Raw genomic sequence first — 18208 nt, forward strand, 5'->3', positions numbered from 1 at the left:
CCGTTTATGGACTGTTCACAGGCCCTCAGAAACTGCTGTGTTACCTTCTGAGTAGCTCTCGTCTTCTGTTTGGTTCAGGGTGGTAGTGCTGGAGAACAGTAAGGCTGTGAGCTGCCAAAATGCTGTAACACTGTTCCCGCAGAGCGTTATGGTTAGCTGTATCCCACTGCGGCAACTCGCTGGTGAAGCGCCATGCCATCAAAGTGTGCTCCAACACCGCGGCCCACTCTTTGTTCCTCAGAAGAACTTGGCCCCACTCCTGACACGAGACCTGAGGGGGAGGATAAGGAGATAACGGCTTAGGATAAAATCAAATTAAGAAAGCCTCAGCTCACAGATTCTGGTAACATATGAAGCATTTTCTAATACATCAGTGACAACAGTTCGCTTTTTGTAGACAAAAAGCTAAACGAGAAAACCATAGCAGGGGTGTGCTTACAGAGCCCCCAACTCCTATAAAGTCTAAAATACATTACATTTATGCAAATGAGAATCGGACCGTACACACAAAATGAAATCTGCAGGTTTACAAAAAGGCTCTTCATCTATATAAACATTTCCCAACAAAACTGATACTCACTTTGAACGCCACCAGGTGAGGATATGCCTTTCTGTAGCAGTGAGCGTCCCTGTTGGAGCCAAGTCGTGAGTAGGGTATGGACCTGTAAATGTTTGCTTTTTTCAGCTGCAGGTCTTCCTGGAGATACTTCATGTCAGATGCTAGGGTCCTGGGCTCTTGGCTCTAGGATGCAACGCAACACATCTGGTTTTAGAGTACACTGTATGGCTCTTTTTTGCTACTAAAATTATGCTTCGGACAAAAACTTTCGTATCAATCTTAAGAATACAGTAATGTAAAATCGCCAGGATGGATACCTGCTCAACTAAGATGAGGGATCGGATTAGCTGCACAAGCTGCTGTTTGGAGAGATGGGTACGGTGCTCGTCCATCTTCTCACACTGCTCCTCTAGCCTTTCACTCCACACCCCACTGATGGAGAGGTCCACTGCAAAGCAAAAAGGCATAACTAAGACAATGATAAACCAGGGCAAACCAACTAACAAAGGAAAGGTTGCATATCCAGTGTCTAACATAAAAGGAACAGTCATCAGTTAGTAATTAGTGGCATTTACTTCAGTCATGTTAGTTAGTGGACAACACACCAAGTGTATTTTTAAATGTAGCTTGCTGTCAGCTCACAAGGCCAACTACATACTAGTGCTGCAGGTAGACTGATAGTGTTTTCACTTTGTACTTACATGAGTGCACACGCTTTGTGTTGGTGGTGGCGTTTCTCCCTCTTGTAAGTGGAGATGGAGCCAAACGAGCACTTAGGATTTCCAGGTAGGACCTCCTCATTCGAGCTGTAAAAACATTTAGATTAAAATGAGTGACTGGGTCTTAATAGATCCTACAATGTAATTCGGAACATATCAAACGGTGCATCTCACAAACAGTCTGTGAAACCCCCAAACTTTGGAAAGGTGACACACTTTTCCACCTTAAAGTGATTGTTAACCATAATGTTATCGAATAACAGACCATTAATCCTGTGTGCGCGCGCTTGTGATAACTTAGCATAGCAAAGTGGCGCGTCCCGCACAATGAACATACAATTTTTCCCTCAAATTTAAAAAACCTGTCATATTTCAGACTTACCTGCAATTTTGGGCTGTGGAGCAGGTATTTCAACCAGGGCGCGTCGTGGCTGACACACAGATGCCATTGTGACCGAACTAATGTGTTAAGATAGGAAGCTAACTACCTGCTAGTAGCCAGTGACGCTACTGTTAGCTGAACTTTAAACCCCCACGGGGTACCCACTAACTTCTCCTGGTGTTAGTTGGCTTCAGCTACTGAACTCGACAGCTCCTTTCAAGACGTCAGCGCCGTTTTTGACCTCGCTCTTAACCACTGTAAAGACAAACTTGCGTGAATTTAACTTAATACAACAGAAAAAAAGCCCGCTGTGTGAGTTAAAGAAAGACTGATAACTTGTGTCTACACCGCCAATATACAATGAGGCGCGCGACACGAGTTGCCGCGCGGGCGTGGTTTCCTGAGCGTGGCGACCTGATTGGTCAACGACGCGGCGTGTGCACAACAGGCGCCCAACATGCAAATGAGCTCCTCCCCCCTCTCTGCCTACTCTGCAGCCTGGGTGTAATATCACGTGATGGTCGTGTATTTTCAGGATATGGAGCACAGACTGCTCATCACTTGTGTGTCCTTAACATAATCTTGATGTTGCCAAAACCCTTTTTTAACCTCATTTCGGCTTATATGATTATTTACATACTAGCCAAGCCTTGTGCTTGGCAGTTTATTTTTTCTTGATTTAATACTGAGATTAAAGGATGAATATGTATAATCTTCATTGAAAGCTAGATTTAAAAAAAAAAATAATAACACACCCACGGGGCGTTTTGAGGGGTACAGAATGAAAGTATTTCTTTTTAACAAAAAATTAGTCTGAATTAATATTTTAATTTGAACACCCACACAGGTGTTCAATTAACTAGTTGATGAGAACTTTTCTGAGGACTGTGTGGGTGTGTCTACTGTGATTGATTGACATCTACCAGAGTCTCCTGTAAGCTTTATTTCACCTGTTAAGGCGGGACAAAGTACACCTGTACCATTCTTATTGGTAGACGGACCTTTATGACCTCATATTTCCAATGCCTATCAAATTCTCATCAAAGCCCCTCCCACCTTTAACCAAAGCAGAGGTCTAATCAGCCAGGGGAACAGAACACACCTGTGTGGGTGTTCAGGGGCTTTAAGGGTTTGACAATGACTTCCTAACATGTTCTGTTTACATTTTACCAGCCAATAGCGGCCGGCATTGCAGGTTGCCAGGGTTGCCTGTTGTTTGGTGCAGCTACTGTAGGCTGGCACCGGGTGAAATGGAGTTCGCCAATCCTGCAGCTGCTTTGTTATTTGTCCCAGCAGCTGAGTGAGCAGCAAAAATATCGACCAAGTATTTACTCTATGGACTTAGATAAAGGAGCTCAACGGCATTAAAATGCACGCCCAAATGGCTTTACTTAGCTGTAACAGCTAACCGTAACTGTCTGACGAACATGGCAATTCCTGAGTGCAGGAATTATTTTCTGTTGTTGCGACGACGATCTGAAGACACTAGATGGCGGTGTTCTGCTCATTCTCCATATTCAACCTTTAACGTTGATATTCCTTCCTTGTTGGGGTAATAGTGTAGTAAGAGGGATGCTTGACAACATAAACAACATGTATGAGACTTCTACAGTTATGTCAAATTACCCATAATAATATGCAGTATTATGGTTCAAATGTAGACACAATAGGCCATGTAGAGGTCTGCCTGTCTTGTTAATGTGAGGAAGGTTTTTGCTATATGCAGGACTAAAAGACACCTGGGGATCTTCTGACTGAGCATAAATACACAATCTAGACATTTTAGACATTTGTGGTGATGCTAATGATTCCTTGTTGTGCATTGTGGGCATTGCAAACATCCAATATTTGGTCAGGGGTGAAGACGATACAGAAACTTGACCATTGGGAAGCTCTCGAGAACCATCAAATGGATGCGTTAAAGTTTTTCAAGTTTCTCTCTGTATCCAAGATATCCCTCACTATTCTGTGTATAATGTTTAAAGAATATATGATGTTTTGTCTGTGTAAACTTATTTAAAGTCTTCATCTTTTAAATGATTTTATTGAATATGAATAGAGTCAAAACAAATTAAGTTTGCATGAATATTACAAATTGTGTTGCAGGGTACCATTCAAACCAAGAGACACAAACATATCTGTAAAATGTTTTTAATAGGTTCGTGGATTGTTGAAAAAACAAAACAGGAATTGAATTTCCTCTCAAGACTCATAACTGCATCTTGATACATAGTGTGGAATAATAAATCATTCAAGCACAGAACTTATTCCAAAACAGATGATAATAAAACACAAAAACTTAAAAATATTAGATATTTCAACACGGTGGTCAATCTGACATATTCAGAAATAAATTTAAATGTTTTTTAAATTGTTTTAAATATTATAATAGTGTTATATATTTAATTTGGGTGGGGATAATGTATTACTCACTGTTTATTATTATTATCTGAAAATAATCTATATGGTAAATTATGAAGCACGGGTAAATGCAGTGCAATATTAGTGTCCCTGTATTTTCAACATTTCTAACAAATGTTCCCCTCATCTTGCAAAAGAAAAGAAACTGCATTGTAATGTAACAGGGCTGAAATCAATTCACTTTAACATTCATTCAGGAATAAAATTATAGCAACAATTTCCTCACTGGACTGACAGTGACACAGTTTTTAAATTACACATATCTGTAGTAAAACTGCACTTAATGAAGTGATTGAAGAGCAAGTGAATTCACTCCAGCCCTGCACAATATTAGAGCAAATTAAGACGGAAACTTGATGGTTTCTTGATACTGCTACGTCAAATAATATAATTATATTGTATTTATGTACATAATATACATTTATTCTTAAATAAGTTACATAATGCACAGGTAAAAGGGTATCTATTAGGTACATATCATATTATAAAGGTCTGTGACAGTATGGCTTTGTAAATATACATTACAATATTGTCATCAGAATAAGCAAGTGCAGTCAGATTGGACTGCCTCTCAGCATCATTTTTTTCAGAGCTTTGTGTAACTAGCTAACTGTTGATTCAAACTTTATTAATTTCAATATATATGGAGACTGTCTAGACCTTCTTTGAAAAATATATGACTTTTCCAGCAGACCCAAAAATAACAAGATGCTTAAAGACAGACTTCTACTGACTGCGTAGGCCACACTATAAAGCATAAAGAGTAGCCTCTACTTGCTAAGCAGCGTTTTAAGGGAGCGGGTGAGTGCGTTAGCAATGGCCGACATAGTACTGGAGTGGCGGACCAGGGCTTTCACACTGTTCTCCCCTGGTGCTCCTACGGTGGCAGCCTCGGCCGCTTTGAGCAAACAGATATAGTTCATAACAACCTCGTCGACCTTTGCCACGACCTCTCTCTGTTGGTGTGAGGCTGAGGCTCCCAGCCCCCTGACCAAACACATACAAGCTTCGCAGAGGCAGCATAGCACCTGGAAGCTACAAGTTACAGCTAGCAGCATCTCATCGGGACTACTGTGGGCCTGTGCCATCCTCCGGCACGCCCGGCCTAACTCTTTTGACTCAACGGAGAGGAGCTGCTTGTACTGGGATACATCCTGGAGAGGCATCTGGGGTCCGCGATCGCAGCGACCCACGCTGGATCTCACAAGCGCGATGAGCTCGCTGGCGTCGCGGCGGACGTCGATGAAGCCAGAAGGGAAGCTGTACATGCGGTCCTTGAGTGCGTTGATTCGCGCTAGACGGTCGCTAAAACTCATGTTATTAAGGACCTCCCCGTACAGCTGCTCCCCGGCTACATCCACGGCTGAGCCGCAGGGTAATATGGCCGACGCGGCAGCACCGCCGCTATCAAAATCGTTCCCGCGGCGGCTTCGTCTGGGCCTCTCCCACTCAATCTCATCCTCTTCTCCCTCGCTCTTACGTTTAAAGAAACAGTAGCTAAAAGGCCCATTGCATCTCCAGGGACTGGTGTCCAGTTTTTGGGAGCCCTTCATGTGTTTAGCATCTTTCTGCAATGGAAATGCCACAGATGCCCTTCGACTGTCTATCCTGCTGCCTGTAGACCAGCATGTAGTGTGGGAAGACACAGAGCCTTGGGAGTAGCTCTTGGAGAGTCGCTTCCTTGTCGGCCTTCGCTGGACTTTGGTCTCACCTTGCTGGGGCACAGATGGTGACAAGGGCTGCTGGCTCCGGCTTCGAGTGGGCTTATCAAACAGAACCTCCACACTACCAGAACTGGCAGTCACGTTGCTGGCGCTGCGCTTGAGCTCGCGGCCCCGTTGCAGGCTGTTGCAGAACGGATCCGTCTGTGGTAGGGTCGGCGTAATGGCCTGAATGTGGTTCTGATTCTGTCGGGAGTGGGCGGAATGGATGGCATCCTGTGTGCATCCTGAGTTGCTGGAACTACAAAAAGGAGCTGCAGGAGGTGGCGGGGGAGGTGGTGGAGGAGGTGGGTTGGGAGTTGGAGATGTGATACAAGCCCTAGTGCTGGTAGATGTCTGCCTGATAAAAGCTGAAGGGTGGTCTCCCCTTCCTAGTGAGATGGTGTTGAGGTCTGCCCGTTGACCACTCACACTGGGGGCGGCAGAGAAACAAAGAGAATCATTAGGACGAGATTGAGGAGACTGACGAACTGCATGCTTTGCCCTCGGATCTGATCTGAACCAGTCCTCAGTGCAGCTACTAGGTTGGCTTCTTGACCGAGGCGGGGGACGGTTAGCAGTACCCCCACCCTCGTGGTTTCCACCTGTTATGAATCCCCCATCACGACTGATACAGCCCTCTCTCTTATACAGTGACAGGAAGTGCTCTTGGTCCATACCACTCCTCTCTAGTTCACTTTCCAGGCCAGAAAAGGAGCTTCTCCTCTCGGCATTAGCTGGCCTGAAATCTAGACTGTCGGTATTCGGTATCTGAACATGCATGTCAGGACTTCTCTTGAGTTTGGCAGGGAGTGTGGCAGAATGGTATGATTGTGGGTTTTTATTTGCCAGTTGCATGGTAGTGGTCGCGTTAGGGGTTACTAAATTTGGGTTGAGGAATGGGGATGATATGGAGGAAGGCATACATGGGCAGCGAGCAATGGTGTTCCCCCTATTCTTAACGATTTCCACAAGCTGAGGGTTACTAGTGATAAAGCGCCTGGTGTCCTTTTTTACTGCCCCTCCCATGCCTGCACTGTGCAGCTTCCCTCCCTGATGCATCTGGCTGACTGTTAGATAGTTAATCAGTTGTCTGTAGGCCTCACTGCCTTCCTTCTGGTTCAGCCCCTTAAAACAGGCCTGTTGTTTAGCATGCAGATCATTGTGGGGCCTCTTGCTCCCAGTACCTGTGGTCTCTTTATGCTTAGATGGCGTGGCAGAGGAAGGGCGACCTGGTAGTTCGGCCCCGGCAGAGGGAGGGTGAATGTTGGGCAGCATTTTCCGAAGAAGCGCAGGGTCCGCGTGAGGGTGGTGGTCTTTTCCCTGAGTACTCTGGCGAGGGATTCCAGGTTTGATATCATCATAATTCAGCACCCGGATTAACGAGGAGGAGGAACTAGAAAGTGGGTGCCTTTGCAAATGATGGTGTTTTGATTCAACCGCACCGGGGCCAAGCGGCGAGTCGGTCGGGGTGGCGCAGGCACTACTATTAGTGCTGCCCCCGGCGTCCAGCGATGAGCACAGAGAACCCTGTAGTGAACTGTGGGCTTCTCCTTGCAAATTTGAAATCCTTTTTGCTAGATGGTACTCGCACAAACGCGCAACGCTCTGCTGTCTAGAAATCGGCTGGTGGTCGTTTTGTCCATCCAATCCCTGGTCAGGCCCGCCTGATCTGGATTTCTTGGTTGGAGACAGCAATGACGCCACAACCAGATGTTCATCTTGCTCAACGGCTGCAGCTCCATTATCTGCACCACAGTCCCCCGAGTTGACAACATCTAACAAGCGATCAGAGGTGTTGGAGGGAAGGCGGGGAATTCTGTGATGCTCTTGGGGGATGCTGTTCATTCCAACGCTCTCAGCTGCGGAATTTTCTCCTAAAAAAGAATTCTGTCTTCTTTGACTTTCCCCCCGCTCACAGAACGAAGTGCGCTGGTCCATTTCAAGATGGCCGCGGCTCCCTCCGCTTTCACCGCGATGCCCTTCCCTTGTGCTGAAGGTGTTATACTTCCCACTGGAGTCTGCAGACTTTTTCTGATGCTTGCCTCCTGGGGTCGTGGAGTTTGGGCGCTGTAGAGTGGATGAGAGGTTAGTCTGGGACCTCACTGCTAAGCTGTCGGGCCCGGACAAAGCGGTGTCCAATAGGGGGCTTCTTCTCGGAGGAACTGCTGGAGGGTGAAGGTGCCGCGTTGGACTACGGGGCTTCTTCTGTATTGTTCCCACTGTGCTGGGTGAGACGGGGAATTCTGTTTTCTCCTCGAGCAAAGGTTGGTACCCTTCACGCGTGGCCACCAGAAGACGCATGTGGCTCTCATTGAGCCGGTGAGTAGCAGCCAGTTCGGAGATTTCAGTCATCTCTGAGGAGTTGGTCTCGTTGCCGGAATCTGAGGACGACTCTGGGCTGAAACCTCGAGACACGTAAACACCTGGAAGATATGAGATACAAAGTTAAATGACGCTAAGGTCATGACGCCAATTAAGCTATATGCTGTTAAAGTCTACTGTATTAAATATAAGGGCTATGACCACTTTTGCATTAATAATTCTTGGTGAGTAAAAAACGTGATGGAACATTACTGCTCTTGTGTTACTATTCAACAGACCTGGATTGTTATTGGTTGGTGGCGGCGGTGGCGGCCTCTGTTCAGAGACAGACAGAGCCTCCAGTGCCTGTAGAGTATTCATGACCTCATTCTCCAGCCTTCTCCCGCCTCCCCTGCTTCCTTCCCCCTCCCCATGAGTTGGAATGGCATCGATTAACGACACCGGGATGTCATCGTTGTCGCGTGTGCTTAGTGGCCGCCCCTCGGGTGCTGTGTCCTCGTCTGAACTGTCCCGAAAGCCTGGCGGCGGCGCTGCAATAGCAAGGTTGAGCGTCTGAAGCAGGGTGTCGTCTTCCTCCTCGTCGACACCGTCATCCCCCTCAGGAGGAGGCAGCGACGTCAGGTCGATGATGTCGTCGGTTGAGCCGGAGAGCGTGAGGAAGGAAGCTTTGCCGGCTGCCGTGGCTAACCCCCCTCCTTGGTTGCTGCAGTTTTCACCTCCACCTACTATGTCGTCACCTACTGGCGTCCCACCTGTGGAGTCTTCTTCGCAGGAAGCGTCGTCGTCATCCTCTGCGTCGTCCGTCGTGTCACGATAAAACAGATCCCTTAACAGTGGCTCCTCACCGCCTTCCTCAGTTATAATGTTACTATAGACATGCGTCAGACCACTGAACTGGAATGGCACCCTGTCCTGTGGACGAAAGTCTGTGTTGTTGTGCATGTAGGACGGTCTGTGCTCAGGTACCTCAGGGCTCTCTAACAGTCTTTCGTAGCCTAAGTTCTTCGTCTTGTTCAAGGGCGGGTCACCCCCAAAAATAAATGACACTTTGGCGCTCCGAGGCGAGTCTTGAGGTTTGTGTCTGGTAGTGGGGGGGAGAGGAGGGGGCAATGGACTTCTCCGTGTCCCAAGGTCTCTGTCAGGGTTCTGTGGTTCATGGAAGTAAGGAGAGATGCTGTTTTCCCTCTGCCCGTTGTCTGAATACTCAGAGTCCCTGTTGTAGACCTCTCCCTGGCTGGGTGACGGCTCCTCGTTGTCCCCCAAAGAAGTGCTATACGGCCACTCCAGGACACGATCCTGACCTGCAGACAGCAGAAAAACATATATTATTATTTCATGCATTTGATATTTTTATGTTGATTAAATTTTAAAGTGGCTGTCTGCTTTAAGCTAGACGTTTGAGTGATCCACTTCAGTTCTTTTGAGGTTATATTCTGAACTGTAAAGCATCAATTTTTAAGCCTCTGGCCTTTTTTCTTCTCAACTCCTTTTTTCTTCTCAACTTCTTTTAATGGATTTATACGCAATGTTCTGCCAGGACAAATATCTTCTCACTTGTTTCTACAACATTCATGAGACTAAAGTAAAAGTGAAGTGGAAAAACCAACATTTTCTCACCTAAATTCAAATCATTTCACAGGGAAATTATTTAGATCCTGACTGTAAACTTTGAACGGAAATTGCATTTTTGTATTAATGAATAGCATAACAGCAATTAACAACATCTAATAAAAAAAAAAAATCCATACTATATTAACCACACACACACACACACACATTGTTAACTCACTGATGTCATCCCCTCCCGTGCTATTGCAGTGGGGCATTCTGAAGATAGATCTCCTTGAGTCCACTAGGAGGCGATAGTAGCCTGCTGTTAGACAGGCCAGGTTCATTGCATCACTGGACTCCATGATCAGTGTGATGGGCTGTGGAAACAAGACAGAAAGGAAGGGTGGCAGGGGAGGAAAGAAAAGAAAGAAAAAAACAACAGATTCTATCATTTGTGCAGGGCGAAGTATCATTTGCTGGTACCTCTTGTTTTCAGACAGAACTGTGCTCACCCTGACATCCAGAACATGCAGTTCCAGTCGGACGTTGGTCTCGTCCTCAGTGAGAATCTCAATGCGGTTGACGTGGCTGAAGTCGGCCAACAGGGCCACCAGGTTGGTCCGGATGTTTATGACATGACTGATGCCGTAACGTGGGCCCACTAACAGCATCACGTCTGTCTGTTTCTCCCCTTGCTGCAGAAAGTGTACAGTTTATTTAAATGACAGTTAACGTATTAAAAAGCATCCTAAAAGGTTTTAACGTTGGCTGAAATGCAGTAACAAAATAAAGAAATCCTTTCCAGAAGTAATTTCCTTACCAAAAGAATGGATTTGAACTCCCTTCCTCCATAGAGTCGGAGTTCGCTGAGGTACCTCAGGTAATGCACCTTGGCCTGCAATGCAGTCAGCTGCAAGCAGAGAGAAGTGAAATACATTAGTAAGCATCCACAACCAAATCACTTCAACTTGAACAGATGCATTTGTCTTCTAATGTCAGGATGTAAGGCACTCTAAAGCTATTTTGATCTGGACCACTGATTTTCCATTACATCCCATCAAGGCATTTAAACCTGATCAAAATCTCAAAAAGCTGCTCCACTGACGTACTCTCTATGGCTTTGCTTGTGTGGATGTGGTGCATCTCCAGCCATTTAGTGTCAATGGGATTGAACTTATGCTTACACTGCACTTTTTGTCTTCACTCATAAAATAACTGATTATGCTTTTTATGTACCTTTTTATTGATATGTAACTGGCAAGCTGAATGTCAATATATTTCAGCACCACACGCTCATGGAAGGCATACATTACTAATGCAAAAGCATTTGAATAAAAATGTCCACAATTATGTGTCATTTCTCAAGCTTCCTTTATAATCACTTACATATACTGTATATGGTACACTTTATCTATTGTACCTTCTCCTGGTGTTGCACCAAAATTCAAAGGTCCCATAATATTATTATGTTCAATTTCAAGTTCATACTTGTATTCTACTTGAACGTGTTTACATGCTTTAATGTATTTATTTTTCTCATCCTGTCTGCCTGAATATACCTGTATTCAACCTCTTTCAGAAACGCTCCGTTTTAGCATCTCTTATAGACCCCCTTACCAAAAAGCCCAGTCTGCTCTGATTGGTCAGTGTTACCCGGTCTTCCACACAGCGCTCTCTGCATGTCTGCGCCGTCATTGCAGCTGGGGCATAACTGTAATGCCACTGTAAGAGCACTCTCTACCTCTCTCTCTGGATATATAGTATAGTTGTGACATCACAGCGGTCCAGAAGTCCTGACGGCTCGTTTAAAGAAGCAGTTTGAATACAGGCTGTGTGCATTCCTTTGTGGATCGAGCATTTTGAAACTTTCACAGTATTTATATAGCACCTTGAACTGCTTCATAATCAAAAAATGACATGTATGTCTAACTTTTTACAATATGGGACCTTTAAGAATACCATCAGTCTCGGAAACTAAATGCTAATAGGATGTCTGACCTTACCATTAAAGATAATTTTGTTTTTATGAAATTCTTTCTCAGTCTTAACCACTGCCTTCCCATAAAATTGAGTGAGCAGCCTCTATTGGTGACGGCTGAGATGTAATGAGAAAGCTAATTTTGAGGTTGCAATTTGGAGTCTGTCGGTGTTGCTTGGCTGTATTTCTCCCAAATGAACAGATAGGATATCGGCTGCCACTGTGAATGCAAATGACGAGGCAGCACATCATGCTGCTGGAGGCTTGGAGGGAAGAGATCAACACCCCCCTCGAGTATGACTGAAATTTTTATAGCCATCACGCACAAGTTCAGGTGTGTTCAACGTGAACATCATTCCTTCATCCACTACACAGAGCTGTGCTTGGTAGATTCATTTGGGCATAGAGCAACGCTAATTTGCCTGGCGATGAATGATGTCACATCGGAAGTTCAGCGTCAGTGAACCCTTCATTCATTTTCAGAGGTACATCATTTTTCTGTCACTCGTTTCAGACATGTGCATTCTTCAACCAATCACAGGGGATCCTGACACCAATAAACATACTCAACATCCAAACATATACTGGCTTGGGTAAAAAGTGGCGCTATTTCAGCAGCACACACGAAAAGACACCTCATTATTATTATATACAGTTATAAGATGTAAAACTGAAAGATTATTTATTTGTAGTGACCCTTTATGTCTGATTAAGTAATTTAGAATAAAAACTGCAGATTTCATCCAGAATATGCATAGTATTTCACATTTGGATGTCATGTAATGATCGGAAAAATGGGTAACGATGGATGTGTTCATTTTTTGTCCTCGGTACTTTCCCCCGAGCTCATGCGTCACTACTGAAGATGTCAATCTTTTAAAAATGGGTCAAAATTATATAGTGTCATCTTTAAAAAAAGACTAAGTCGTTTCCTAAAAACAAGCTGAGCTCTGTACTCCTTACAAGTAAGGAGTAATAACATCAGGCGAAGGATTAATACATAGTTGGTGCACAGAGTATTTATGGCGGCATGATGGCGTACTTAAAATAAACTACGGGGCCCACATTAATCACAATGAAGAAACATGTCACTAAGTGCAATGCTGTGGCTCACAGATGACAGCACCTATGATTCAGTTTGGGGGCGTTTGTGCCTTCTCTGAGACTAAAACAACTGTGTTAACTGATATTCACTTGCAGCTAACCTTATTTACATGACAGCTGATGGTAAATCACTTATTTAAGTGGAAAAATGTTGCATGTGTTTAATTTTGTTGTGGCAGGCTGCTAATTTGTAGGTGTCAAAGTAAATGAATGCCTGTATCATTAAAACAGTTTCACAAAAAGCTAAGAAGTTCAGCTGAAGTTGGATCGGCGGCCCCTGACCGTGGCATGTGTGTGTGAATGTCTTATCATGCACACAGTTTGACGATGAGTTTTTCTCATAATTCATATTAATATTCAAAGTGGCTTGACTAAGGGTCTTAGGTTGACAAGGGTGAGAACCCTTACAAGGTTGAGTGTGCCAGCGATGCTATTTTAGGATATTGCATCAGAAAACACGAAGAGTGTGTTTGTGAGCGTGTGTGTGTGTGTCAGAAGTTTATTAACAAGGGCAAACAAAGACAAAGAGAGCTGCTTACTTTTTTCCCCGGAGGCACGAGGTTCTGGTTGGTTTTTAGGATGTGTGTCAGAGCCTTCTTGATGTTTTTCTCCTTCATGCTGGACAACACGACGGGGGGCAGGAAAAGCGGCAGACCCCACTCCTTTCTGTTGAGAGGAGGGTGATTTGAGCATAAAGCCACTCTTGGTTTAAAAAAAAAAAAAAAAAGCACTTCCACCAGACTGGGGTTAAATACTCTAAGTCAAAAGCTAGACATTGGATAACGTTGACTGTCTGACAAGCTGTCAGTTACAGAACAGAACAATAGACTTTCAGCATGGGAGCTTTCTTTTTTAGAAAGTGCTTCTGTGAGAGAATGTTCCTAACAAGTACTGGACTGGAAAAATGTGCATGACTTGTATGAGAGTTCTGGACCGCAAGTGAATTTCGTTGGTATTTAGAGTTTCACTATCGAATAAATAGCACTATCTAGACAAAGTGTTTGGTTTGTCCATTCTGGGCTAAAGTAGAAACATGGCAGTGGACTCATCAGGAGGACCTGCACCATATGTCATAAAAATATGCTCATTCTAAGGTAATGGAAAACAATTCTTATTTTAGTGATAAGCGATTATACAATAAAGAAAACATACATATTAATATTATATTCCATTTTTGCTAATAGAAATCTGCTAATCCCGCTTAATCTTACACACTGGACCTTTAAGAAAAACAATCAAAATACAAGAAAATCAGTTAGTTCTCCTAAATCTCTTATATAACACGATTTTTCTCATACTTTGTCTAAATATACCTGTATTTACCCGCTCCGTTTTAGCCCCTGTCTCTTTAAGCCCCCATCCCGAAAAAACCCAGTCTGCTCTGAATGGTCAGTGTTTCGGGGTCTTCTGTATCTGCGCTCTTGCCGTCATTGCAGCCGAAAATGACTGTAATGGCAGTCTGAGTGTCTACGGGACCTATATGTATATGGGACCTTTATGATCTGTTTGTATGTGTGGTTTTGCAAAAGGTACAATGCTTGGAGGCATTTGTTTAAAGCATGGGTGTCAAAGTCAAGGCTAGGACATTTGGCAAGGATATTTGATTAGTATTAGAACCGGCCTGCACGCCACAGCCGCCTGCTGGTGTTTTTCACGCACCAAAACCACATTACCCACAATGCAACGGTAGCTGACGAACTAACTGCAGCGCCGCAAGTGGGCCGCCTCGGCTTCATTATTCGTCAGCATTCAGGGCAGATGTCAACTTTCAGCCCAATTACTGACAGAGCCATACAAAAATATTGGATTATTAATTTAATTGTTAAATAAAATATGGCACACTGGGTTAGGTCTTGGTTTAATAGGTTATATGCAATCATTTTAATATTTTATAATAAACATTGAACCTGTCCAGCCCTCGGCTTGTAGCAAATTTGTTTTTTTGGCCCTCTGATGTATTTGACTTTGACATCCCTGGTTTAAAGGATGTTGATTGTTTAACCATAAAGCTATGTTTTGCAGAACATGCCTCTAACCAAAGAGGGAAAATAGGCCAATAAATCCCTGATAAAATTCTGGAAACCATCAAAAAAAAAACTTCCTGAAGAAAACCCCAAACCAAACTGTCTAAGCCAGTCTATTATCTATTATTGATGGAGCCGCTCCAAGCTTTACAACAGTTTAACATTACAGATCAAGTTGGTTGAAAACACACACATGCCCACTATGTCATTTACACTCAAACTTACTGGATATATTTCAGGGAGACCTTCTGGCTTTGTCTGGTTGTCATGGTGAGGATGTACATCTGCAGGGCAGCCAATCTTAGCGCGGCATCGTACTTCAGCTCCGGGCCGAATCGTTCCAAGACTACGTCGTTACAACTCTACGGTAAAGGAAGCCATGTTACGTAAGAATCCCAAAGTTACGTTTTTGGGCTTGTTCAGTGCATTTCATATCTCCATCGAGCAATATTCCAGCAGCAGTGCATCCCTGCTGAGCGGAAATAAGCTGTTCTCAACCTTTGTGGTTTGAGCTGCCTTCAAAGGGATTGTTTCCAGTCCCTCATGGAGGACTCGGAAGCACAAAATGGTGAACTCTGACAAGAAAAGATGATTAGCTTTCCTTTTCTCAGGGTATTTCCCATGACTAATTATCAAAGGAATCCTATGGGGAAGCAATTCATTATTTTTCAGAGTAGTTTATACAAGAGTGGATTTGTTTGCAAATGAGAATTTTGACATGACAGTTTCCATTTTGTTACTCACTGCCAATTAACAAAAATAATTTACCGAACCATAAGCTAGACCCTATCCCTCTCAAAGTTAGTAAACAATCTTACAGAATCAGTTGAAGGACTTTACTCACCTGTACGTAGAGGTATTCAAATGCCACAGCGTCTCTCCGGAGCAGCTCCACGGGGTCCCGGGGCACGAAGCTGATTCTGAAGAAACACTTCATCTTGTCACAGCCAGGCCTCTGGGTCACCTGGGATCACAGAGGAAGGAGACAGGAAGGGAGGAAGAGAGAGGAGGGGATGAGACAGATGGAGGGTCATAGATGAGCAGAAGCGTGCATAATGTAGATTAAGAAAAACTGCCAGCTGTAGTGTGAGCATTATTGGTGTAAAAGTGGTACATGTAACTTAATGACATTGATTTAATAAACATGAGTCCCTTAATCTATTTTTAGTCCTGATACTGGGTGTTTTTATGTAAATTCTGCATAGTAAATAGTAACAATGGCTGTCAAACAAATTAAATGTAGAAAAAATAAAATATTAGCCTCTGGAAATACTCAAGTAAAGTAGTAGTTCCTCAAAGGGATATTTCTCTGTATGGCGTTCTCCAAGGCTCTATTCTTGGCCCTTTACTGTTCTGTACTGTATATAGTTGTTTCCACTGGTTCAAGTTATCCACAACAACAATATTTAGTACAATTTTAATGCTGATGATACTAAATGTCCTTTTTAAAAAGTTTTTATTTCTTAGGTGCATTGAACTTCATTAAATTTCTACATGTAATTCTCTGCTTTTATGTCTGTGACACACTTTGTAAACTCTTTTTGTCAAAGTGCATTCTGAATAACTTTTACAATTACATATTCTGTTTGGTTCTTCAGAAAATTTACTTAGTCACATTAAACCGTAACAGCAGCATTATTATTAGTTCTATATAAATGTTACAACGTTACAACCTAAATACATGGTTTTGTAATTCAGCATCAACCCTGACAAAAATGGACTTGCTCGGGGTAGTTGTGTGTGCATTTGAACCATTTCTTATTCAAGACAAAACCACAAGACCAGCATCGTCTTTTAAATATTTATCATAATTGATAAATTATTTAATGTGCAAGTGTAGAAAGGGTGAGGGGAGTTTATTCTTTACTTCAAGGACTACCAGTCTTCACCTTTTCACCTGTCACCAAGATTGACACACAGCTGTACAATATAGTGTATGTTTTATCAAGTGTGTCAGTGACTCTTAAACCGCCAGTGTGTGTGGCACGTACAGAGCTTCAGATCCGAACAGTGTGGTATGAATATTAAAATTGTTCTCTTGTGATCCTGCAACCTCATTAAAATGTAGCGGGAACTATGTGTATGTGTGTGTGTGTGTGTGTGTGTGTGTGTGTGTGTGTGTGTGTGTGTGTGTGGTGTTTGTGTATTTGTGTACGTGGGAGGGTAGGTTTAATGTGAGCTGTCGCCCATGCTGTGCCAGGGCTGATAAATGACACTGGGGTCCAAATGCTGCTTGAATACTGAGCGGGAATGTGTGTGTGTGTGTGTGTGGGTGAGTGTGTGTGAGTGTGTGTGTGTGTGTGTGTGTGTGTGTGTGTGTGTGTGTGTGTGTGTGTGTGTGTGTGTGTGTGTGTGTGTGTGTGTGTGTGTGTGTGTGTGTGTGTGTGTGTGTGTGTGTGTGTGTGTGTGCGTGCATGTGTCTCAGACTCAAGGAGACAAATAAAGTGAAGGAAGAGGAAACAAAACTCTTACCTGAGTAAGCATTTCCTGTTCGTGCAGGAGAAGCAATTTGTTCGGAGAGCCTTCCGTCCTGTGCTCCAACACCAGGGAGAAGTGCTCGATGCATTTGATTGACAGCTTCTCTTGCAGGGTCAGGATCACATCCTGCAGTAAATATACCACAATTAGAGTAGCTGCCTAATAGTTAAGTATGCATTATCATAGTACATTAAATATTAACATTTAATTCTAATACTGTGTGGGTCCCAATGACCGATGCATCTAAGGGTTAAGAGGGTTAAGTATATTTTATTAATATTACAGTGAAGGCCTTGTTAAGATAACAACAAGTATTCACAGTAAAGCCGGGGAAAAGAGTCAGCTCGCATGCTTCCTTAACTACATGCTGGAAGCCAAAGTGGATCAAAACCAAATCTACAAGTCAAAAACATTTAAATATGCTCTTTGCCACCTTGCCTGAATAAATGAGTAGCTCAAACAAATGGAAATCGAACAGTGACTGAATTTTATGGTCTGTGTGTGCGCATAGAGACATACTGATTTGCACTCGAAATGAATTTCTCCCTTTGTAATTATAGACGCTGCGGAGACTGCTAATTTTACAGAGTGTGCCTTAAGGGTTGGAACACACACAAACACACACACCTTGATAGACGTACTGCTGTCGAAGCGAAAAGACTTTGTCTGCCCGTTCTCCAAGTAGACCTTCAGGACATTTGGCATGAACAGAAGAGAGTTGTCCTTCACCGGGTTCTGCAAAGGAGGAATATGATTAGTGTGTGCATTTGAAGACCGTTCAGCAGAAGACAGGTGATGTTTAATACGTGAAAGGATTTCAGAAAAGTGTCAAGTCATGACATATTTTTGTGATCTATCTGGCATTCACTTAACGGTCTGTCTTATGTGGTAACCATCTGGCATTACGTTTATAGGTCATACATAAGTGTGTGTACATGTTGGTGTGTGTGTGTGTGTGTGTGTGTGT

At 43.5% G+C, this 18208-nt stretch overlaps 1 protein-coding gene across 1 annotated transcript in view; it reads right to left on the bottom strand.

The window, feature by feature from the left end:
- Nucleotides 1-4851: 4851 nt before the first annotated feature.
- Nucleotides 4852-18208, bottom strand: part of LOC310964944 (FERM and PDZ domain-containing protein 4-like) — a gene marked incomplete at both ends in the record, with an annotated part of 40468 nt that continues 27111 nt past the window's right edge. Inside the window, 10 exons of the mRNA XM_083938278.1 lie at nucleotides 4852-8207; nucleotides 8385-9407; nucleotides 9896-10034; nucleotides 10170-10352; nucleotides 10478-10567; nucleotides 13279-13405; nucleotides 14989-15125; nucleotides 15608-15727; nucleotides 17236-17367; nucleotides 17869-17976. Coding sequence (XP_083794404.1) covers nucleotides 4852-8207; nucleotides 8385-9407; nucleotides 9896-10034; nucleotides 10170-10352; nucleotides 10478-10567; nucleotides 13279-13405; nucleotides 14989-15125; nucleotides 15608-15727; nucleotides 17236-17367; nucleotides 17869-17976 — 5415 coding nt within the window. The remainder of the gene's footprint in view (nucleotides 8208-8384; nucleotides 9408-9895; nucleotides 10035-10169; nucleotides 10353-10477; nucleotides 10568-13278; nucleotides 13406-14988; nucleotides 15126-15607; nucleotides 15728-17235; nucleotides 17368-17868; nucleotides 17977-18208) is intronic.

The sequence above is a fragment of the Echiichthys vipera genome, assembly GCF_963691815.1.
Source record: "Echiichthys vipera genome assembly, chromosome: 23".
NCBI lineage: Eukaryota > Metazoa > Chordata > Actinopteri > Perciformes > Trachinidae > Echiichthys > Echiichthys vipera.